The 25,810-nt window shown below is 37.8% G+C and overlaps 1 protein-coding gene across 1 annotated transcript in view; it reads right to left on the bottom strand.

Moving 5' to 3' along the window:
* Nucleotides 1-18,112: 18,112 nt before the first annotated feature.
* SLC39A12 (solute carrier family 39 member 12) overlaps nucleotides 18,113-25,810 on the bottom strand; it is a gene marked incomplete at both ends in the record, with an annotated part of 31,391 nt that continues 23,693 nt past the window's right edge. The window contains 3 exons of the mRNA XM_080340505.1: nucleotides 18,113-18,241; nucleotides 22,009-22,196; nucleotides 23,779-23,937. Coding sequence (XP_080196631.1) covers nucleotides 18,113-18,241; nucleotides 22,009-22,196; nucleotides 23,779-23,937 — 476 coding nt within the window. The remainder of the gene's footprint in view (nucleotides 18,242-22,008; nucleotides 22,197-23,778; nucleotides 23,938-25,810) is intronic.

Below are 25,810 nucleotides of genomic sequence, written 5' to 3'. Positions count from 1 at the left end.
CAAACCCCACTTGTAGTCCTTAGCTTAGATTGAGCTCTCTGTGATCCAAGAGCAAGTTTGGTGAAAAAAAAAAAATAAAGGAAAACTGCCAGTAGAGTGAGTAAAAATAAAGGTCTTGCAAGACTTGAAAAGTGAACGCACAGGCAGAATTGTTATTTGATAGAAAACTATTGTTTTCTATAGAACATAAAATATTTTCCAAACAGTTTTAGTATTTCCTTAGCCATCCAGTCTAGCAATAGTAAAATCACATTATTAAAATGTGAACTGATCCCAGCCTGACAGGCTGTTAACTCTATCAGGTTGTCTCATTTCTCTGGCATCAAAGCAGTACTGAGAGTCCTCAAAGTGTGAATCCTCGAGGCTGTGCTGCTGCAGAATACAATAGCTCCTTCATAATTTGTTAGATGTTTTGGACAAGTACCACATGATCTCTGAATCTTCTTAAATTGTTAGTCAATAAGAAATTACACTTCTCTATGGGACCTCTGATTAACAAGTATCAGCTCTGTCAAGAGGCACTTTCATAACCTCTGTATCAACTTACATTGTTTTCTGTAAAAATACCCCAAGATGTTATGAATATTGTGAAAAAAATCACACCTGCAGATAGATGACATCTTCACATTTCTAGCAAAAAAAAACCCACAAAAGTATGAATTGTTAAATACTTGTCAGTCAGTGGCTTTGCTGAGGGCAAATTACTGCAAATTGGAAATCCAAATTATTTCATCACCTTCTCCCCTGCTTCAAAATGCTTTTGAAACACCGCCACTGATCCACAAAGGTTTATGATTCCAATGTGAAATGAAAGCCTTCTGTGGAACAGCAAGTGGTCTGTGACCACAGGGTTTAGGTAAGAGTGTGAGGGTGTCTCAGGTGTCTGTACTGCCAGTGGCCAAGGTGAGCTGGCTGGGCTCAAAGGAAAGCAGCGGGATTCAGCGAGGGTTGTGTATTCAAGCATGAGAAAGCTGTTGGTACTCAGATAGCTGGCACGGATTTCACTCTGTCCTGCTGTACAGTATGCTGCTTCTGTGCTGGCCAGCTATTGTGAAACTAGCTCTGATTTATGGGTGCAGCCTGTGTGATCCTTGGCTATAGTGGGACACATGCTAAAACTCACAGGTAAGCTATGTGCAGGGCTCTCAGAGCACCTCTAACAGTTCTGGTGTTTATTTTCCTTATTGTTTTGGAGGGGAGATGGTTTAACTAAAAATTGCTCCATGTGACTATGACTACATTCATGGAAACTATGAGGCCAAAATGCCCTAAGGGTAACACAGCAGGATTTAATGAATGGGAAGTGATGCTTGGCTACCCTCTGGATACTGTGAGTGAATCTCACATGCGACGTCTGTTAGCACTAATCCCCATGCATTTAAAGCAAAGACAGATTAGACTCCTGTGGTGGTACTTTCCAGATTGCACTGTAATCAAGAGAAACCATACAGACTTCTTATATTTCCTGTAGCCTAAAAATGTGTGCGGTAAAATCCGTTCACACAAAAGGCCATGTAACTGCAGCCCTTGTAGCTCTCCAGGAAATAATACACAGTGCCAAAAAGGCAACTACCACATATACCACGAAGCAAGGACATCAGGACTGACTGGACTCATGATAAAGTTCCTGGAACATCTGGTAATTAATCTTAGTTTGGAAGGATTTAAAAATCTTGGCTTATATGACCAATTCCCTTTTACTCTAGCAAGTGTATATACACCAAGAGACGTTTGCTTCTACAGCTCTTCAGTTGCTTTTCATGAAGTTGAAAAGAAAAATATGGTTAGAGCTGTACATCCCACTTAGAAAAAAAAGTCAAAGTGTCAAAAAACTACACAGTGGTGATAGGCACCAAGGAAAAAGTTTTAGCTATAAGGGGAACAAAACGAAAAAACAAGGTTCATTGGCACAGATTAAGCATGATTCTCCATTTCAGAGTTTGAAATTTATCTGATGGCTGCTTATACATACCCAGCAGTTTGGCATATGAAGTACCAACCAATCAAATATATGTGGTTTTGAAACACTGTGGTTTGATGCAATAACAACTGAAGCCATCATACAGAATGAAATGAAAATGCATCACTTGTTGCCTAATAAATCCAGTCACTTTCTTGAGGCTAAAATTCCACAGTCTGCTCTCTAGTGGCTTCCACCTTTTAATCAAAGCAGCAATTGCTTTGTTGCTCCATGTTGTTCCATGTTATTCCTCATTATTCCATGTTATTCCATGCCCTTGTACTCTGGTATTTATTCTGACTTTAACTTCTGATATCAATACACTTCCACGTGGGGATTTTATTACTAGAGCCCTACAGGACTTGTATCCTGGTTATTTTAAACGTATATGGGTTGTAGCTGTCATGGAAGCTTGCCAGGTTAACAGTGATGCACTTCTAACCGTACTTGTCTCATGTGCAAGAGTGCTGCTGGTAAAAATGCTACGTATGATAACATTCCACCAGTGTTACTCATGAGCATAAAATCTCCCCTGAGAGACTTGTCAACATCATGCCCATGTTACCTAGGCACAGTTTTTGAAAAGCTGGTATTTTATTTCAGCTCCAAAAATACAAATCAAGTCTAATAAAGGATATCTTATCAGGCAGACTAGAATAACAATAATAATAACAACAACTCTCTGTGACGTTAGCTGTCCTAGAATGACTACACCTTTAACAGAAGGCCAGCTGAATATAATCCAATTGGGATAACTTATTTGTTATTTTGACTAATAAACTCCTATAGAAGAGTTCTGAATTGAGACAGAGACCATGCATGCTTTACCTATTTTAGTAATAATTTAGCATATATAAGAAGATTTTTGTCAGGAAAAATTGTTTTATACGGATGAACTATTTTGGAATAATTATCATAAATCTCTAAGAGAAAAACAAAACATTAAGAATATAAATATGCACTCTTACTTATAAACAATCATCTCCTTTACAGGCCATAGGGAATGTTTCAAGCTGCTATAGAATCCATGTTTTAAATCTATGCTAGCATCGTAATTGTCTTTAAAGTGATGAGTCACTTGGATTCCAACTAAGACAGCTCAGTTTTTATAGCTGCCTGCTGGCATAATGAGATAGGATACAGACACAAGCCACCCTTTGCCCCCGAGATTTTATCAGGAATAGTTTTTAAGTGCTTTTGTCACATTTCATATTAGCATGAGTGCAAGAAGGGTTGCTGAAATTAGGTCAGGTTCTCTGAGCATTGCCAGATAAGACACTCCAGAGAGGAGATCAGATTTTTCTAGTTTGATTGTTCCAGTGCTCTGGGCTTCTATCAAGTATTAAAACTGCCATGAGGTGAAGCTGCTTTATTGCAGTTCTCTGAAGTTGCTAGAACTATTGCTCCTCAGAGAATTTATAACCCTGACAGCTATTAGATAGACCTTTTTGCACAGCAGCCTGAAAAACAGGTTTGGATACTGAATGAATATCTCTTTCCTATATGGATGCAATAATGTCATACTGTAATATTAAAGAATCAAAATTTGGCTTATAATCCACAAACCCGAGTGACACATTTATCTAATTCCCATCCTCACGCAGCTCCCCTGTACAGTCGCATCTGGTGGAAATGTCAAAGCTGGGGCTGTAACATAGCCGTGTGCTCCCCAGCCCAGAGCTGGGAACTCTGGGCAAACCCATTGCTCTCACCCTGGTTTGCTGTTATCCTGCATGCTGATGAAAAAAGCAGGAATTGCTACAGCTACATTTACTGCCATCTTCTCCATTCCTCAGTAGTCACTTCATGTGAAAGCAGCTTAGCTTACTTTCGTTGTCAACCTTCTTAATAAATGAATAAATAAATAAATACAAATCTCACTTTAAGATTTTGTGCTAGCCACTGTTTAAAATCCTCAAACCCTTAAAATGAGATCAATTCAGATAGATATTATTATTTCCTTACAAAATATCCTCACTGAAGATACTTGAAATATCAACCTAATCTTCTGAACCTCTATAAAATATTAAGTAGAAAACAAGTTCACAGGATAATAATCTGTTTTAAACAGCACCTTCCAAATTTTCTCTTCCATTATGTTAAAAGCCTCAAGCAATTTGATCTTGCTAGGAATTCCCAAACAAGAAGCACAAATACAGTTAAAAGAAAGGAATGCTTTCAAATGAGAAAAGCTAAATATTACTTCACCATTTTTGAAGGTTTAAAGCCTTTTTCTCATTTGGTCTTGGCACAGTGCTTTGTATAAAACAACAAATGTAAATATTTATTAAGCCTGGTTTTGTATATCCAAAAATTTTAAGGATGACAGCCAAATGTCTTGTCAATTCACTGGAAGAGCCCAAGTAGAAACAGCTCTTTGTTGTGATATCCAGTACCTAATAATGGAGTAAACTCTCCTGCCAGAAAATAGCTATTAATTTTCCTTTCTGCTATCTTGGATCTGGCCCACATCATAAGTAAGTGGTTAGCATGAAGTATACAGTATTCCTAAGAATGCATTTACTACCACTTTCATGATCTCCAGATTTTCTTGAGACCATAAATGTGTTCTGAGGGCAAACATGCAACATACGGGTAGGGTCACTTCTCTAAAAATGTTAATATTTTTACATCACTTGTGATATGAACTGTTATTTGCTATGATTTTATGAGCAATATTTACCTGACCGAGAAAAAATTACAGCATTTAGAAAACAGAGACTATTTCTTTAGAGAAGCCATATCATCAGCTTCTGGTTTATATTGTTTATACCTAAAATATGTCAAGAAACAAAATCTAAAAAACTCCATGGTGAAATCAGACTGGATTACAAACCAATGAGATTAGAGTGGATTTTACACTAGACCCACTAAACTGTGTCATGGAAAGGATAGGAGTTACACTTCCTAAGGAAACTGCATTTTAGAGATTTCACATTAAATAAATTCCTTGATCTATTTATTTGGAACTAAATATTATTGAAAAATAGCATTCCTTGGCTGAATTTGGGTTCTCTGCAATTCCATAGCTGTTTATAGCACAAGAAAGAGATTTTCTTTCATTTTATCACAGTAAAATATGAGTCTTAAGGCACATAAAAGAGCTTTTTCTAGGGAAAAAAATATCAACAGAAACAAATATTGCTGCAATAAACTCACTGAATATATTCCACTTCATCTTGTAGCACCTTTGTGAAGTGCTAACCAGTTGTAGTCACCTGATAAACTTTTGAGAAGGCATGTGACCAAAGTACTAAAAGTAATTGAAACAGCTCAGGAACATATGTCTGTGAACTTCCAAAGAACTCATGTCACTATTAAAGAGATAATTTAATTTCAGTTTTCTACAAAGGAAATGTTGGACAGGTAACTATGTTTACATCTATAAATGCTGATAAATTTTTGATAGCAAGAAATAAGCAAGTCCATTTTTTGTGATGAAAGGATAAATATATGAACTGGCTGCTCCACTTAGAAAGAGTCAACATTTTCTCTCTGTCTTTTAAAAATAATCCTACATTTTCATTAGCCTCATAATTTTCTGGACCAAAGCAAAACAACTTTTTATTTTCCTGCCTCTATTGTTATGAGGTTACCTAGAGACAAACAGCTCCACTGAGAAGACGGGAAACTAACAGCACTTCATAAAGCAAAAGCAATCTAAACTTATTTAGTGCTTAGTCCTCAGTCTACAAAATACAAACACAGCATCAGTACAGCACAAATCTTCACCAAAGGTTCAGCAAACACTTGATATTGTTATCATATTTTAAACAGCATGTCCCCTTCATGTTTTAGCCAGACTAGAAGTGCTCAATTTGATTTATTTTAAATTTGAATTTTGATAATTTGAGTGTTGGTTTGGATACTGCTATATTTGAATAGCATTTGAGAAACCTGACTTACCTTTAAAAAAGCTTTCTTGAATAGGAAGACAGTAGTTTGGAAAAAGCTTGTTGAAACTCAAACTGTTGTTAAAGCTTTGAACATCAGGGTGAACTACAACCTACAGGGATTCTTTTAGTTTACTTTTCATAGGGTATAAAAGCTGTATGATCAAATGACTTATTAATCAGTCTGTTCCCTGCTTCCTCTCTCAACCAAATTTGACAGACTAGGTTGTAAAACCCCTAATGCGAAGACTAGATGGAAGAGCATGACCCAGGTGATTGCCATCACAGAGAACAGGCTGCACCTGGCTGTTACAACACAGGCTGAAGAAGCCAGTGGACCAAAACCTGATGACACTTTTCTCTCTCTGCTTTTGGAGGTAAGAAAGTCCTCGTGTATTCAGGAGATAAAGAAGGTGTTGCTTGTGGGAGAACCATTTTTGGACCCTTGAGGATACCAGAGGGAGCCCTGACATCTGTCAGCTGGTGTTTCTTTCAAAATGACTCCTTTGCATCCCTGAAAGGGTGCAGAACTGTTCTGTGTAGGTGAATTTCAATTCCTTCATGCAGGAGTCAGGCCTGAAACTGCTGTAGAAATTAAACAGGAGCTCTGAAAACTATTCTAACCAAAGGGTCTAAGACTTATAAAATTTGTGTTAAATTAAATTATACAACTAAAATGGATTGATATCACCTTTGAGATACATTTGGTTCATTATTGTAAGTCACTACTCATTTTCATCATTAATTTCTTTCTGGTTTCTGTCAAGATGATCTCTGAAATGCAGGGGACTATCACTTTAACTGAGGACACATTCACTCACATAAAGAGACATCTTAGTAACTTGGCATTTTAAAGCTTATGTTCCAGAGTTATGAACAACTTTGGAGAGGCAAGAAGTGCTATCCAAAGAGAAAATTGTTATCTGATGGGCACATTTTGGGATTAACAAAAGCACAGAAAGCTCCTAGTACAGTCAGAACTGTGCAGTGCAGGAAACCAAAGGAGTTTATTGATAGCAGTTAAACTGTTAACTTAGGAAAATAAGATGTTATTCTTTGAATTTCAGTTTTCCATACAAGCTTATTAATGAACTGGTGTTTGGGTGTTTCACATATTCTCATAGCTTTGGCAGAAGTGGAGAAGGCTGGAGATTATAGGTAGTAAGTACAGTTTGCAATTTTTATTTTTCAAAAATGCTAACTTGTCTAAAATTTCAAACATAAAAGTCTGTAGCTCTAAGACTCTTTGATTAGTATAAGCTGTACTAATTTGCAGGGATGTGGACTGTCTGGGAGTGTTAGACGGGATGAAATAACTATGTAATATCTGTCTTGTCTCATTCTCCTTCTTTCTCTAGAGTCTATAGCAGTAGTTTGACAGTGAGTATTGTACACTGTGGGGGCAGTGCAGCTGGATGGAAAGCACAATGTCAGGGTAAAGTTGCTATATGTGATAACCTTGGACCAAAAACTTGTGACATTTGCTTTCCCTCTGTAACTCTAGAACCCATAGACTATGAAGAAGCTTGGAGCAGACGTTAAGCAGAACCTAAGCACCTAGTTTAAAAGTTTCAGTCTTGAAGCATCTACTCATTTGATGCATAATTTTTAGAGGTATATAAGCACACTGAGTAACTCCTCTTTGACTTGTAAGCTCCATGAAGTTCAGTTTCTGTCACATGAGCAAATCAGAATTTATCTCTTAAGGATTCAGGATCTACAAACTCTAGCACTCTTTATGGTAGTAGGTCAAAGATAAAGCAAAGAAAGAGCATGCCTAGCAGGTGGTACAAAACTGGAAGGAGTGTCTGATACACCTGGGGGTTGTGCTGCCACTCAGAGGGACCTTGACAGGCTGAAGAAATGTGTGAATAGGAATCTCATGAAGCTCAACAAATATAAGTGCCAAGTCCCACCCCTGGGGAAGAATAACCCCATTCAGCAGTATAGGCTGAGGATCAGCTGGAAAGCAGCTTTGCAGAAAAGACTCTGGGAAATTTGTTGGACAAGCTGGACATGAACCAGCAGTGTGTCCTTGCAGCAAAGAAGGTCAAAAGCATCCTGGACTGAATTAGGCAGAAGATTGTCAGCAGGCTGAGAGGGGTGACCCTTCCCCCTGCTCAGCCCTGGTGAGACACTTCTGGAGTACTCTGCCCATTGGTGGGCTCTCCAAGACAAGAGACACATGGACATACAAGGTCATTGAAGGTCCACAATGATGTTTAAGGGTTTGGAGCATTTGCTGCATGAGGAGAAGCTGAGAGAACTGTTCAGCCTGGAGAATAGAGTGCTTGAAGGCATCTTATCCACGAATATGGATAGCTGAAGTAAAATAGTAAAGGAAATGGAGCCAGACTCTTCTCAGTGGTGTCTAGTGATAGAAGAGGTGATGTGCACAAATTGAAATACAAGAAATTCTACTTAAGTAATAATAAAAAAGGTTTTATTTACAGTGAGAGTAACCAAGCAGTGGCATAGGCTCCCCAGAAAGGTTCTGCAGTCTCCATCCTTGGAGATTCTCAAAACATAGGTTGACATGGCAATGGGTCACCTTGTCTAGCTGAGCCTGCTCTGAATAAGAGTGATTAGAATAGACAATGTCCAGAGGTGACTTCCCACCTCAGCTTGGTGACCAGTTTATCACTTCCAGACTCCAGTCTTTGCTCCAAGGACTGTTTCTGTATTTCTATTTCATAGGCCATGGAGAAAATATATAACAATCTCTGGAATTGGGACTAGCTAGTTCTGGACTAGATTTTGAGTATTCTTGTTTGCCATGGTGTTTTATAAACTTTGGCAGAACAACCTCCTTTAGACTATCTCTAAAAGAGAAGGGCAACAATATTCAGATCTTTGAAAGACAAGGTGCGTGTTCTCAGGAGAGGATTAGATAGAGTTAGCCAGATCCAGATAAAGGAGTGTCCCTACAATCTCAAAGGCCTCTAGAGAGAATGGCTAAATTAAAATACCTTGCCGCTTTTTGCATTAGCCAGTCTGATAAATGTCTGGCTTCTGCACAGAATATTTGGGGCTTTTCACTGACAATTCCATTCTTTTCTACTGTCTTTGTGCTCTCATCCAAAGTCTAGTGCAGAGGTAAGACAATGTACCTAAGGAGGTGTCTTTTGTTGTATCTAACTACTAATAGACAAATTGACAAATTTACCAAGCCCTGGGGGTTACCTGAAGCACCCACAGATGCTGCTTAAAACTGCTGGGAAATCCCTGGATTTTGAATTTTCTATTGAACTCTTGTAGAAATCTTTCCATATTCTTACCTTTCTGCACAGCTCAACTGATGGGATAATGTGACAGCCAAGGCATAGAAAAATCTCATTTGGGAATGAACTTTCTTCTTCATTAGATTTTCCCTGAGGAAGCTTGATCAATTGTTTCCTCATTTAAGTAGCTAATAGGAAACACTGTATAATTGGAATGAAAACAGTAGATGACTATGTAGCCAAGAGTCAGAGTTGAAGAGAAGCAACCTGTGCCAAAACTATTACGTTGTCACTGATGATTATTATCTAGCAATCACAGACATACTGAACACTGCATGAAGTTTTGTTCTGTCTTATTTGTCTTATCTTCACAAGGACCCACTTGCACTGTAAGGTGCAGTATTATGTCATTTAGAAGTTTACTTTCAACTCTTTTATTTTTTTTTTTCCTTCCCTCTTGAAGCAGATTAATTATGGTGCAAGTATTTGCAGCAGCCTATCTGTCACCAGAAAACAATAACATAAGGCAGCCAGACCTGTAGTGGCAGGCTTAGTGGAAGTGTATTACACGATCAGGTTAAACTTAAGAAATGAATTTGCTTCTGTTTTGCTAAAAATCAGTTCCACAATGGATTAGCTAACAAAATGTCATTGTGGTGACTGAAGGATGTAAACCAGATACAGGTTTGTCCAGTTTGTTTGTAGAAGAGATGTTTATATCTCACATTTTAAATAGATGTGGGGGATAAATGAACATGCAATGTGTTTTTCATCAAACATACTGCCTAGGAACTTTCAGTACTTGAGAAAAGATACTGGTTGCCAGCTGTATTTCAGATGATCTCCTTATCATGTAGATCTCAGCAACAGAGGCTCAGTGCAGACTTGGGTTTTTTGTTACAAAGAATGTAAAAGCCCTTCTGTTGTTGTTGTTGTTAATACAGTACAAAGGAGAAATTATTGCATTTAGTAAAATTTCACCAATATAAAACTAACCTGAGAATTCAGAAGTCGTTTATGTAGTTAAACGCTATGAAGCAAGTCTCACTGATTATAAGAGCATAAGAGAGCAAAGCCTTAATCTGAGATCTGACACTATTTTGTAAAATGAATATAGTGAACATGAATGCCTCTTCTGCCAAGACCGTTTGTTACCAGGTGAACCACCAGCTTCACTGGGAATAAGCTTGACAGGTAGCCATTTCTGAAATAAGTAGTGCAGAAGAGATGAAAGGGCCTCTTTACCATTCAAATAGCCATTTTGAACATAGAAAGAAGTGGTTCTTGGGAAAGCTAGGGACCTGTAGTTTTTTTCTTACTGTCTTGAATATGGGATGTGTTTTGTGTTGTGAGTTCTGGAGGAAGAGGGAATGATATGAAATATGCAGTATATGACACAGATATGAGAGAATCAAAAGTGACTCTTGTTAAGGCTGTGGTTTATCTTCATACCAGAACTGTAAACTGCAAGAGCAAATTGCAAGTTGATTGGTATCTACTTTAAGTCACCAGAGATTTTCAGTTTATATTCCCTAAATCAAGTAGCTATCCATTATTAGAAACTGTTTTTCTATGTCTTTGTATGTAATACTAACAGGCTATAAAAGTGAAAGTGGTTAGGAATTGTTTAACTGAGAATTTGCAAAAGATTAGGCACATGCCCAGTGTCAGCTAACATGTCTCAGCTGGAAAAGAGTAGCTTCAAAAAAGTGTGATTGAAGAGGTGCAGGGGATCTGTTCACTTGGAGTCTGGTGTAAACAGACTGGTGAATACCAGTGTTGGTATTTGCGCCGTGCCATTTAATTTTCTTTAAAGTTGGAGCATGCTTTCTGATACCATCAAAAAGTGGGTAGGAACTGCTCTTACTCTAGTTATGTTTCGTTAGAATTCAGACAATCCTTTCTGAGGTCCGTCTTGCCCATAATCCAATATCTGCTATAATTATGAAATGTCTGGAAAAAGATCTTCTGACAAATTAGGTTTTCTCCACCAATACTGAAATTTAATACATAGCAGAAATTATATTGGGGGAGAAATGGAGAGGAAGGAGAGGAAATAAAAAACCCCACTTCACTTAAGTGAAGTACATTATAATTACTTCTGAAAAAAATGATTCCATGAAGGAGAATCGAAGTTGAGAATGGAGGATTAATTAAGTGCAATCAGACCTAAGAATTTTGATGGCATATTAAAATATTACATACTAGAGAAGAATTTACAACAAATAGTCATGTGCTTTCCTAGTCCACTCCAATAATGCCAGAAACACTGTGCCAGACAGTCAGCTATTCTGTTGTCTAGACAAATGGCATATTCCTGCTAATTGCAAGTACAAAAAGCCAAATTAAAAAGTAGGTTTTATGGCAGTAGGAAATGATACAAAATGGACTGTGATCTCATAAGCTTTTTTCCTTCTCATTACTTGAGATGGAATTGAAATCCTACACACAAAATTATACAGATTTCATCAACTATGAATATGTATTTTCCAAAATATATGGCTGTGAACATATGGATCATATTTTCAATGCATGTCTCAAGTTTAAGAGTTGTTAAAAGTCATCTGTTTTTTAATATTTAAACTATTTCCAGTGTTAAAGCTCAATTTCTTAGACACGATATTTTCCAGCAACATTTGCATAGAATTGTGTGGGTTCTGTGTTTACTAATGAGAATGAACCACGAGGAGGAGGAGGTAATATTCTTTACATATTTGTTGTTTGTTTTGGCATTTACACAGCCATCTACAAGAACTTTCTGCTGGACACTTCCGTGTTCTGGCTTTCCTGTTTTGTAGATGTTTTGCCCTTTTTGTCTTGAAGTGGGAAGGGAGATGCTTTGTATTTGTGCAGGATGGTGCCACTTATATTAGTTTCTTTACCAAATTACAGAAGACGCCTTATTCTCCACCACATCTTTTCCTCTGAAGCTTGTGCAAAAGCACACAAAAATAATTTCATCAGTGAGGTCCTGGAGCATGACAGAATGATTTTTATGCTTATGGGACTCCTCATGTGGACAGTATCTGGGAAAAGAACTGCATTCACAGCTATAGCTCAGTTCCGAATATCATGCTTTGTATGCTGTTCTGGGCATACTAAACTACCATATGTATATTGTCCACTCACATCTTTCTAAACTTGCTGGTAGTTACACCTACTTGCTACTGAACTGCTGTACTATGCATATAGATGATTTTTGTTTGTATACTTCAGAAGTGCAGTACTCATCCTCTTCTGGATTGGGATGTTAGCCATAAAGTAGGTGCACCTCTGCTCCAGAGCTCATAAAAAACCTTTGCATGGAAGTATGAGGATGGCCTTTGAAATCCTGAAATTAGGACACATGACCAGTTGCTAGTGACAAAACCACCCAAGGCCACCAACACAACGTCAACACACTTCAGTGTGGAATACGAAAGAATTACTTGCTTGCGCTTCTGTTCAGTACTCATAGCAGTGTCTCTCAAATAAGAAGAGTAAAATTGCTGGTACCAGAGTGTAGATAGTAGTATCTCCTGTGTGGTTCTCAGTGAAAATTCCAAATCCCTGTTGCCCTTTCTGCACATCAGAAGTCACAAATAGTTTCAAGAAATTGCTCCAAACCCATCAGTATGCATGGTGGAGGAGACACCATACCATATTTGCGTAGTGCGGACAAACAGGACAAATGCTAGAAAGTCCTTGCCAGAAAAAGAATTTTCATGTGAGGTGGTGTGCTGGTGGATGCCATGTCTGGTATGCAATGACAGGGACACCTGGGGTACTCTGAAACAATTGTCAGGCTTGAGATATGGCTGCTGTTCACCCACCACGTACCCTGGGGAGGACAACTGGGGCAGCTACCTAGCAGACCAGTACAGACATTGTCCTGGTGCCTTCCTTGCAGTATGAGAGTCCATGGAGACACAGCAGAATTTGGTGTAGTCTTAAATTAAGACTGGAATGTGTTGACTAGTCTACTCCCCTATGCATATCTATTGTCATCTCTCTGGTCAAGTTAGTATCTGCTGGCCTCTGGGAAAAGGAGGGTTCCCCAGCCAGCCACAATGGGACAAAATGATGTCACATCTAGACACACCTATAGCAGTAAATTAGCAGTTGGTCAGCATTCTCTTTGACCAATACATAAATAGTTAGTAGGCAGATTTAGGTTGCCAGTTAATCCTGTTCTTAATACTCTCTGACAATGTCCGAGCTGAGACCCTGGGGAGGAGGAACTGCCGCACCACGCTCCATTTGGATGCCCTGTGGCTGTAATGTGGAGGTGGACCACCCTGGTCATGAATACAGGCCTTCTCCTTTATTTCTGAGAGTATCATCGGAGATTCCTCTGCAGAGAAGGGGCATTCCCTTGGGTCACCCTGACTGCTGTGGATTATTGCACTATGGGAGACTGCACCAACAGGGTTATCAGCGAGATCACTTTCCCCATATCCTTCACGTCTAAAGCCATGACAATGTGAACCGTCTGAGAATTTGCCCTGAAAAGAGCTCCTGCAGGATGCTACAGAGACAGCTATAAAACCTTTGGTCCTCCTGCTGCAACTGTTGAAGTGCTGCACTGCAGTATGCCCCGCTGGCGTCCCCCTGCCTGCTCTGTCTCTTGTCATCCCTGCAAAAGGAAGCAGCACCAGCCCTCTGCGATTCCTGCACCAGGAGGCTGCTCTGTGCTGCCGATGACGGGAGCTTGGCAGCGACTTCAATGCAGCCAGATGTCTACGCAGGGTCTCCCATTGTGCTCCGTCCTGTTATCAGAGACATAAAAGGAAGAAGGCACTTCTTACACTCTCCTACGTGACCCAGAGCACCAGCTCTGTGGTGTGGATTTTTTGTTCTTTTGGGGAGAAGGGAATGAAGGTGGGTCTAGTAAAATAAATTGCAGAACTTTTTGTTTTGATTAAAGGCATTGTATAACTACCACTCGTATTTTCTGCAGTTGCATTCCTATGGCTACACTCACAATAGAACACAGCTTATTTTTAAGATTAGATGAAAAGTTGACAAAAGGTTAAAATAAAGCAAGAAAAGCTGACCCTTATTATAAAATTATCAGCCCTAATCCTCACTTTGGTATAAACCTGGTTTTGGTTTCTGGCTGCAGGCTCAAAATTGTTACAATGATAATATGCTTTCTCAAATGCAATGTCAAGGTAAAAGAAATAAAATCCAAAGATATGTATCCAAAGTAGCCATGCTTTCTTATATGAAAAAGGCATTTTTTGTCTCTGGAGAAATGCCATATTCATGCCTAAAGCATAAAATACAGTGAAGGAATAGATGGCAGTATTTAAAACATGCAGATGAGCTCCAGAAACTTCTAAGGGCATTAGCATAGCTGGCTGTGAGGAAGGCACTATTTATCTTAGGAGTCACTGGGTAATGTGTAACATACACAGAAAAAGAGAGGTACAAGGTCAGCTGTCTTATGCTTAGGAGCCCTGGTAGTTTGGAATTGGAGGTATTTTTTATGAGGCCCTCTGCCATTTAACTTCCAGGGAAAAATACTGTAGCAAACAAATTCTTTCAACCTTTCCTTTTCTCTCTCATTTTCTGTGTAGGAAAGCAAGTTGTTGCTTTATGTTTTTTGGTTTTTTCTCTCTTTTTCATAATGAGAGTGCCTGAAAACAGAATAGATGAAAGAGAGAAATACTAACCAGCTTCTTCCAGTAAAAATTCCCATATCTATGGTTTCATATATTTTAGGGTTTCAAAGGAACATTATGATTATCTAGTTAGAACTGCCTGACAGGCTGTAAAACCTCACGAAGTAATCTTTCCATCAAGCACATAACATCTGTTTGAGTAATTGCATACCTCTTAGAGAGATACCCAGTCATGATTTAAGGGCTGCAAGTGATGAAGTTCTGCAGTCCTTACTCAGGATTTGACTCAATGAAAACATTGGCATACTATGCTCTCTGTCTGTTAGCTTTGGAGGAACAGAAAGAAATACCTGGCTTTAAATAGAGCCTTGTTTGAAATCTGTATAAATAAATCCTACAGAATTTAAAACAAACAAAAAGAGAAGGCATCATAAGAATACTTGTGCATCACCTTCTCTTTTCTAAGGATGCAAACCCATATTCATCTATCCTTCTTGGGATTTTCAGGGAACATCGACAAAACAAATGAATCCTGCAGGTGGATATCTTTGCATTTAAACTGATTTCATTCTCTAATTCAGTGACCTACAGGAATTTCCAGCCTTTTGTATGATGCATTGTTCCTAATACACAGTCTAGTCTTATTTTACATAGAGTAATGCTCCACCTTCAGTATCATTTTGAAGATATTAATGTCAAGAGAATTACAGCAGAGGCACCAACTTTAAGTATGGGTTCCATAAAAATCCAATCTTCTGTATACTAATGAGATTTCATGTATTCAGACTGGACACCAGGGCAAAATGGTGATGGAACTGCTCACTTACTGACAAATACTGCAAAAACATCCAAATTCTGTGGCAGAAATAAAGACTAACTGGCACCCAACATATTTGTGCCTGCGGTGGAAGCTGTATAAATGTACTTGGTTGTTAAATGTGATCAGGAAACCTGGTAAATATATATAGTAAAAAGATGGCATTTTCTGAACAGATGAGGATGCAATATGTTCACAGATCATCTCAGGATCTGAACCTATGTTCATATGCAACTTTGAAGTACATACTGCCAGAAATTACTTGCCCTCTTTCAGATACATTAATAAATAATAGGAAAACATTTCAGAATATATTAACATTACTGAAACATGACCATATTGGTAACCTTGTTTTTTGTAGTGGTGAACATTATGCACACATAAACATGCAAATTGTGGTAGCTCTGAGAAATAACAGATGTTTCCAATATTCATTTGCACCATCCGATACAGGAATAGATTTTGCTTACGTCCAGTGGTGTCCTGCTATTGCTTGAATTGACTGTCACAGCTGAAGGTCATGAAGTGACTCAGTGCCAATACAAACAGATGAAATACTGGGAAACCTCTTTTTAAAAAGCCTTACCTTACTAAAAGCAAGCACAAACTCCTGAAAAATCTAAACTTCGAAAAGTGAAGCTTCAGTCATAGCTTCTCAGCTCACCTTTCAAAGCTAAATCAACAGGAAAAGCAGTCATAATATTTGCACACCTAAATAAAACAAGCTAAGTTTTTACTTTGCGACTTAAAACAGCTCAGTTCATTTCTCTAGTTAGATAGAGACTTCCTGTGTGACCTTGGATAAATAGTTTGGGACAAGGTTTTTGAAGTATGTAAATGCCTAGATGTACATTTAGATGTGTAGTGGAATATTTGCTACAGATTTTCATTATTAACAGGTACTGAAAATCAGTGTATATCTGTCTTTAAAATTACCTTTAAGTGTTTTTCCCAAGGGTAGTCTCTGGATGACTAGGGGTCCACAAGCCCATGAGAACTGACAGCCTTTGAGAACTGACAGTGCTCTAGGAGAGTAGACTCTGTTCCCCTCTGTAATATGAAAATAATTGTACCTTTGCTAGGAGCTGTCAAATAAACACAGGACACATTGTGAGACAGTCATATTGTGTCGTAATGTTTCCATATTTCATGCTTGAGTTAAGACAAGGAAAAGAAAATATCCGCTTGCTGCATATAGAATATTTGTTTGTTCTGTAACTTCCTCTGTTTCTACAGTTCATCAGAGGAAGGAGAAAGAATCCATCTCAATTCTCATATAAAAATATCAATTAGGTTGGGGGGAGTCTTTACACCAAAAATTGATAGCATGTAAGTAATAGAAATCACACAGCTGAGTGTTTCTCAGTACCTCCTGCAAGTTGCTCAGCATCTCAGAATCAGGGCAGAATTTGTATATTTGTTTCAGGCTTGATTCAGCAATACTAAATTAAATGAGTCATCTTTTAACTTATGCAGAATTCCCTTGAAATCAAGAGGACTAATTACACAAACATCACTCAAGATAGGAGTGAGGCCCTAGGAAAGCACAATTTCATGCACTTTAGACAATTGAAAAAGCTCTTTCCACAATGCACATCACATTTGTATGAATAAGCTAATTGCTGACAGGAAGGCACTATTGCTGTTCATTAAACATGATAGCTCAGAAGCAACATCTGGCTCAAGGAATCCCTTGATTTGAGGAGCCTGGAAGGGATGTCAGGGAAAATTATTTACACATATTTTTTATAATCATTCTTAAGCATTTGCTATGAGCAACCATCAGAAGTGGGATAAAGCAGAAGTGGCTTACTCTGAGTGTTACTATAGTCCAATGTTTGACTGTCACAGATTCCATCACACATTTGAGAAATGATACTACAGCCAGAAAAGTGCATTCTCAGATTTCTAGATCATAAACTTCAACATTTACACTTGTCATTTTTACCTGCCACAGCGGACCAGTGAGATATGTCTATTTAGGATCTTTATGTTGACAAAGCAGATAATGCAGATATTATAATGAGATTGTTGTATGTAATTTAGCAGTTCAGTTTTACTATACTTTTCAGTTATAAAAATACATTTATTCTTTGTACTAAGAGGCAGCAAACACTTCTGCTTCAAATTATTCAACTACAGTTAGTCCACTTTAATTATTGCATATGAAAGTGTTTTATTCTCTTCTTCAATCACACTGGCAGAGATCACTTAGAGCAGGGGTGTCAAACTCATTTTCACCGGGGGCCACATCAGCTTCACAGTTGCCTTCAAAGGGACAAATGTAATTTTAGGACTGTATAAATGAGCTTGACACCCCTGACTTAGAGCATTCAACTAGAACAGTCTCAATAAAAACTAATCTAAAGCTCCTGTGAGTTTGAGCATGGGATCTGGTAAACTCAGTAACAAATAAAACATAATTCTAAACATTCATGTTTACAAAAAAAATTATAAAATCTGAAGAATAAGTTAATAAAGTGAAATAGCTATCTACTATTCAGATACAAAAATTGCGGCAACTTAATTTATATATCACTATAGCAGACATGACAAAATTGTGAATAATCTTGTCCACTGTCATAAGTGGTACTTCGAGATTTCCAACAGAAAGCTTATATTTTAATTTTCTGTTCGTATATAGCCAAAAGTAAGAGGCAAAGCCAGCCTAATAGTAATCCAAGGTTCTGTAGGAGAAACATCAACCAGGGTCGCTGTGTCTGAATATGAGTCATTTCAGGAAGCTAAAAAAAGAATAAGACACCAGAATGAGAGCCAGATATATTCATCTCTGGGAAAAAAAGTCTTATGGGAAAAAAAGACAAACTTCATTAAAAAAAGACTTTCAAAATGCTGGGTTTCTGAATACAGCTATTAATCTGCAGCATGTTTTGTACATTGTAACAACACAGATCTTGACAGTGAAATATTTAAATGAATGAAATTCTACCCATTTTCATTATTTTACTAGCATCGACAAGAATTATAAATTAGATTCCAAAATTTGTTAAGTTCTCAGTAGTTTTTAGTAATTTTATACAGTTGTCTGTAAGGAAATGCTTATTTAGTAAAATTAGTGATTCCCTTTTGTGGGAATAAACTAGTTTGAATTTTTTGTTTCAGTACTATATATAGGGTCAATCCTGCTCTTGCTGAAATAACTGGCAACTCCTATTTACTTGGGCTTTAGTAAACATACAAGTAGAAAACATTATTTTTTAAATATTCTTGAAAAATGACCTTTAATGTTTTTCTCTGTGAGTTTTAAATCAAGTAAAGGAGCAGCAGCTGTTTATAATATTAAAAGCTCTCTACATTGATCTTCTGCTGTACATGGTTCTCTTATATCAAAGGTTTAAACAAAACGTATGTTGCAATAAAACCTGTGAAAAACGCTTCAGGCTCAGACTCTCTTAGTACATATGCTTTATGTATTATAAAAACCAGAGGAGACACTAATGACTGCTGATACTTTCATATCAACTTCAGAAATAAATATAGAACAGTGGCCTGGTACTGACTGTTGGTTTTGCTTGGGCTTTTTTTGTCTCTTTGTTGTGAACTTCAAAATGAGAGCGAGTGCTCCTGGTACTTCCCCATAGTCCCCTCCTGCTCCACTCACAGCCCACACTTGGATGAAGCTACTTAATTATATTCCCTCTGCTCCCAGAGCCTCAACCACTAGGAGTCGGTGGAATGGTGTTGAGCGAGGTGATGAGCTGGGGATGCTCAGAGTGATTTGCTGTGCCTTGTCCTGCCCTCTGTCAGAGGGGATCCGCTGCTTCTGCACTCCTCTTTTTCTGGAGGATGGCATGGGTCCAAAAAAAACTATAGAGAAGAACCTGCCTCCATGGTAAAGTTTTGCATAAAAACGACAGGCAAACCCAAACATCCTGGATCTTCATAACAACTAGGTAGAGGTTTAAATTATGGTACAAATTCATACCTTAGAAACTCACAGAGTTATATTTAATTTGTATTTAAAGATCATCAGAAACTTTTAATCTAAAGCAAGTGTAAACATCTCAAAGTTCTGATGTAAACCAAAATCTGAATTGACAGCTTGTAAGAGTTCAGAGGATGTGGGTTTCATTTTGTATATAAGTAAAACATGCTGTGTAAGACCTAGGTCTGAATTCAGGTTTCCAGGTGAGACCTTAGTTCTTTCTAATTTATCCATATGATGAGTCTCTTTTGTCCTCTTTCCCCACACATGAGTAAACAAGTTCTCTAAAGATGCACAATAGGAAATGTTTTTCCCCTTCCACTGCAAAAGCTGGTATTTTTGCTTACTGGCGCCAGTGCCAATTTATGTGTTACATGCACAGTTGGTTGCTAAGAAAGTTTTAAAAAGGAATTTTCAGCAGGTAGTACCCTTCCTATGTCCAGTGAAGATCTCTGCTCCCTCCACCTAACCTATGTGCAGGATATCAAGTGCACAGACCATTTTTATAGCTTTACCTATTATGACATCTCTGATTATCTATTTGAATATTAATGCAGAAACCAGTGAGGCTGTTCAGTTTTATTTAACTGCTGCTCTCTTATTTAACTGCTGCTCTGACAAGGCCATGAATATGTGAAAGCCCAAAAAACAAATACTGAAAATTATAGTTAAGCTTTGTACATCATTAAATATGTGTACACCATTGCCAGGAACACTGGTGATTACTGTTTGTAGATGAGAATGCAGCAGAGAATATGTTATTTCTGTGCAGAAAGTTGAAAAATAAATAAAGCATGGCTGATTTTCTTTTGAGAGGTACTACACAGACATACAAAGCTTCAGATCTATAGATCCCGTAGTGCTACATAAATATTTTTAAAATAAAATAACCCCTGTGATATTCAACACTTGCACTTCTGACAAACATAGGTGAGCAACCCAACGTCAACTCTTTTGGCAAAGTGCAGAGAAAGGCTGATTGGAATCTCTATTAATAAAAGGGAGGTGAGAGAAATAAGATCCTCTCCTATCTCTCCCATCTTTCTTCTCTTCACATCAAGAACAAGATCGTGGTGACAAGCTGAGAACAAGGGAAAACATGTTCCTGTCTCTGCTTGAAACTGTGTCATGTCTTGGGATTTACAGCTGACGCATTGCTTTAAAGACTCAGGGAAAAACATCATGTTGTTCTGGGAGCTTGTGGATGAACCCTGGGACCCTGATGGATATTGATCCTACACTGAAGGAGAAATATGCCTAAACCATTCTTAGTCCCATAACAAAAGCATTCCTATTGAGGAGGTAGGCAGCCTCACTTCCAGATTTCTCTGTGTCAGAACAGGATGGAACTTGGTACACAGTGTTCTTGTCTCTCATTTACCACATCAGTCAGGACATATCCACAGTCCTTATGCAGTTTCTTCATAAGCTCTTAGGAGCACTTTATGTTCACTTTACTTTTGTTAAAATAGCAAAGATAGACTAAAATATACTCAAGGTCTAAGGTCAATTATTGTAACTAGATTATTAAATAAGTTATAATACATGTCAGGTTTCAAGTATTATACTTGAACCTATTAAATGATATCCCAGGCATGAGGTAGAGGTTGGCAGTGAACACAACAGAGAGATAGCCAGGCTTGGGAAAACCACAGTAGTAATTTATGAAGAGCTAGAACTCCTTTTCCCCTGACCCCTCTTGATCTAATTACTCACAATATTCCATCTTTATTCAGAAGCTTGCAAGCAAGTTTACATTAACACATGTTGGTTAAAGAGCCATGTGGCAAAGCTGGCAAGGTAATATGGTTTTGTATTCTTACAAGTGTAAAAGTTAGCCATGTCTTCAATAAATAATGTGGCCTGAGACATCGACATGAGTTATGATTTCACCACATTCTTCCACAGTCCTTAGACCTTCCTCCTAATGTATGTCTTCACACTTTATTTTTCTATAGTCAGATCATTGCTATTGAACTGGGAGTATGAAACATATAGGGCAAATATGAAAAAACTTGAGGCAATCTGATGGGTTTTGAACTGCCTAAGAGCTCATCCAAACCTCTCTGAGATAGAAAGGCTGGCCAGGAAGAGCACAGGTTAAGTATCTTGCATTTTAGTTCAGAAATGCAAATTCATGTTGAAACAATGGATGAAAAATATATAAAGAAAAGGGCAATAAAAGGAAAGAAGTAACCAACTTCTTCAAAATTTTGTAAAATCCACAGATTCAAATGTTTCTTTATATTCTGTTAAGTAACCCTATCTGACCTAAAAATATATATTGTTTACCTTTCCCCCTTTAAAAGTTCTTTATGCCTTTCTCATGTATTAACCTCTTTATTTCACCTTTTTATTACTTAGCACACCTAGTATGGCAGTGGCACAAAACAAAACCAGACTATTGTTCTAAGCACTGTACCCACACATGGCAGACAACATACTCTTCCCAAGAAGGCTATGAATTCTTTTTCTTTCCAAGTTCATCTATGTACTTTTGCCTGACACTCATTTGTGATATGGCTATGTTAAAAGGAAAATAGAAAAATCAACTGAAGCGCTCACCATTTCCGCTAAAGATAAATACAAGAACATCCCAGCTGTAACAGTAAAAATCCAGTTTTGAATGCACAGGTCAGTTGATACAGAAAGGCCAATATAAAGTCCTAAGAAGGCTGTTAGTGCACTTATAAAATTCATCAAAATTGCAATCTTTGTGGGGAGGCCCGTACTTAGCAGCACAGCAAAATCACCTGCATAGAGAAAAAGACAGAAAATGTATTATTTAGCTGATAAATGTATTTGTAAGACTCTGGGTAATAAAACATGAAGGAAAATAATTAAGATATGCACAAAGATAGTGAATGATGGAGGACCACCCTTAGATTTCTGTAGAATTAGTTATAAACTCATCTTGTGTGGGGAAAAAAACCAAAACAAACAAACCAAAACCAACCAACCAACCAAAAACCAAAACAAGACCAAAATAAAACCAAACCAAAAACCAAAAAAAACAAACCACAAAACCCACCAAAAACCAACCAAACAACCAAAATCAAAACAACCCCCCCAAAAACTAAACCAAAACCAAACCAACAAAAAAACCCCCAAAACATAAACCAACCATATTGACTTGTATTTGTTTAGCTATTCCTAAAGATAGCACGCAGTATACAGGAGTGGCTTTTTGTTAGTTCTTGATGTTCTGTGACATTTCCAACTTGGATACACACAAAAGTGAATTCACATGCTTTCCCAGAGTTTCTAAATCTTTCTTGGTTGGGAACTTGCCAATTCAAATCATGTGAGTATATTTGCAACACGGTCTTTCACTGTTTCACAGGTGCTGCAAGTCAGAAAAACCTATGCCAGTCTGATTCCAGTTTGAGTTTAATCCCACTGATTTTAGACCTAGTTAACTTTGGTAAATTCCACATCAGGATCCCATGACAGATTTTTCTTCTAAAATAAACAATGTCATAACATGTCCACACTTAAAGACTTTGAAAATTCTTCTCCATGAGTGTAGAAATGCCACTTTGACACTGAGACACTGCTGCCCCAGAATTAAGAAGGTCTGTCTTTGGAATTAGCAGTTCAGTACTTTGGTAATCTCTTTTCTATGCAAACAAGAGTTACCAGTTTTACAGCAATTCTTCATCCTGCCTTTTTGTTTGGGGAAGTTTACTACATAGACAATACATGAAATCTCCAGTCATTTAAGAACAAAAATGAGAATCCGCAGTTCTCATCTCAGATTTGTTAGCCTATATATGTTCATCAACACAATGTGTAGAGCAACTTCTTCCACACTGAAAGATTTACTACAAGGAGATAATTGAGGACTATGTTCAATAGAACTGTCTTCCTGTCCTGTCTGCTAGTAAAATGAGTCATATATCTTCTTTTATTATCTTGTTATTGTTGATTAGCAGCAGGAATGAGGGTAGCACGAGGAATACATTGTTAAATGGCTCTGCTGCATATTAAAACTTTTGGATAGCCCATTGTGTCAGGCATAGGTGGCTCTTGCTCAAAGCTTACTACTTTTTGTTTCTGTACACATGAGAATAAAGGGCCACTCTGTCCTGATGGCATTTACATTTGGAGAAGGTGAGATGAGATGGTACCCAATAATGAGGACAGAAGCTTCCTCTCCTTTTTGTGAAGAGAAAGAGAAGAACATAACATCTTTACATATCCATCTCATGCATTGATGTTATATTTCATAATGCTATAAGCGAGATTTCCCACTAACATCATACAGGAAAGAATTAGTCAAAAAAGCTGGAAATACAAGGGCAATAAGGAGAAATACACATACATATTTCTTACCCATTTCATGAGGAATTTCATGGCATAAAATAGCAATAGTCGTTGTCACACCTGTTTCTGTGGAGGATGAGAATGCTGCTCCTATTACTAAGCCATCAGCAAAATTGTGAAGACTGTCACCCACCAGGACCATTATTGCTAACAAGCTAATTTTCTTACCTAGGAAAAAACAAACACACAAACCAACAACAAAAAATCCCCAAAGTTTTAACACAAAGAGATCTTGTAACTTTTCCTATGGTACAAATGGTTTGCTTTTTCCGTGACTTCACACATAACATTATTGAAAGTCATAATCAGAGGACAAGAGTGTTTATCTATTATGTCCTTTTATTACACTTCCTTCAATACATTTGAAACAAAAAAGTAGGTTGTAGAAGTCAGAGACAGAAATTCCAGGAAGTGTCTTCCTTATTTTTACTAGATAAACAATTAGACAAAAAATTAGAATTCGGTTTGAGTCCAGTCATGTATCCTAAGTGTTTCTTTAATTGTTGAAATTCACACACATTTTCCTAGGTGTTATTTTCTTCCTTTAAAGGTGGGAGTTTTTCTACTGTTGCTTGCAGAATTGCACAGCTATAGTGAAGATGGATTTTTGGTCTCACGAGCTGATCATTTTAACATGTAAAGCATGCTGCTACTCGGTAATATTTTCAGGGTCTGTTTTTTATGAGACTGTATTACAGTGAAAAACAGAGATGAAAAGCAACAGGCCTCCAAGTATCGCTATTAGTCCAGCATCACAGCATGCTCATTTCCAACTTCTGTTCCAATCAATTAATGCCCATTATGCTCATTGTACTCCTGTCTGCAGCATCACTCATGGATGCAGAGGGCTGCTTTTCTTTCCCACGCTGTTCTGTGACCTTGCTTTAGTGTGGAACAGTATATTGGATGTTCATGATCAGGCATCTGACATGAGTGGAAAGGTGCTACTAGCGAGACAAGTACTGAAATCAAGCTGGAGAATTAGGAACTGTCTCTACCCCCAACTTGTAAGTCAGACAGCCATGTAGGGTGCTGAATGAATTCATAGGGAGGTATTTTATCTCTCACTACAAGTAGCAGTGAGACTCCATATTTGGGCTCAATGTATAGGCTTAACAATATAAAATTGGCTCCCCTATCCTATACTTTGTTCCACCCATTTTATCCACAGTCTTCTGAGCAGGACCTCACAATGCCTTTCAGGAAACTCATCCAGCTTCCCTCTACACAGCATAGACAGAACACTTTGCAAAGGGTTGCTTTTATGCCTGAAGAATTAGGGTCATGATTTGGACTTTAAACATAATGTATTTTCCTGACTTTTGATGGCCCCACAGAAACATAATATAACAGTCTAAGGAGCTAATGTGGAGCTGCACAAAACTGTCTGAATACAGTTATTACAAGGTTTCACTTCAGTATGTTTTTCGAGATCTGACCATTTTATAGAGATGGGGGAGATGTTTTTCTTACAGAAACTGGCTGGAACTGAAGTCTTCAGACTGTTATAAAAAAACACACAGCACATAAAAGCCTAACAGCTGTATTCAGAAAATCCTCCCTAGTTGCCTGGGAGCTCTGTGGGTTCAGAAATTGGCAGACTTGTTAAATTTTCCTGCCAGTTTACAGAGCCAGACATGGATGTCCCCAGTTTGTACAGTTCTTTCTAAACATTATGGGCATTTTATGATCAATAGTGCAGAGCTTGAGTTATGTAGAAATAATAAATTGCTGCATTACATTAGGATAATGATTTTTAATGAGCACTGGCTTATTCAAGTATCTGATTGTTACAGGAGATGTACCATGGTTACTAGAGCTCACTCCAGTGTATTGGCTGTAATATAACATGGGAATCAGGTTAACATTATGGAGCAATTGCAAATGTAAGTTCTTTGAATTTACTTGACTGAAAGTTAAGAAGATGCATATATAAACAAATCTGAATATTTATTTCAATTTACCTTTAGCCTATTTTAAAGCAACTTCGTTACTAGCAATTATCTCACTTCATTATATCGCTGCAATAGGAACTACTAGC

This window comes from Nesoenas mayeri (genome assembly GCF_963082525.1).
Source record: "Nesoenas mayeri genome assembly, chromosome: 2".
In the NCBI taxonomy this organism is placed as follows: Eukaryota; Metazoa; Chordata; class Aves; order Columbiformes; family Columbidae; genus Nesoenas; species Nesoenas mayeri.
The sequence above is the reverse complement of the archived record's forward strand: the minus strand, read 5'-3'. Positions and strand labels throughout refer to the sequence as shown.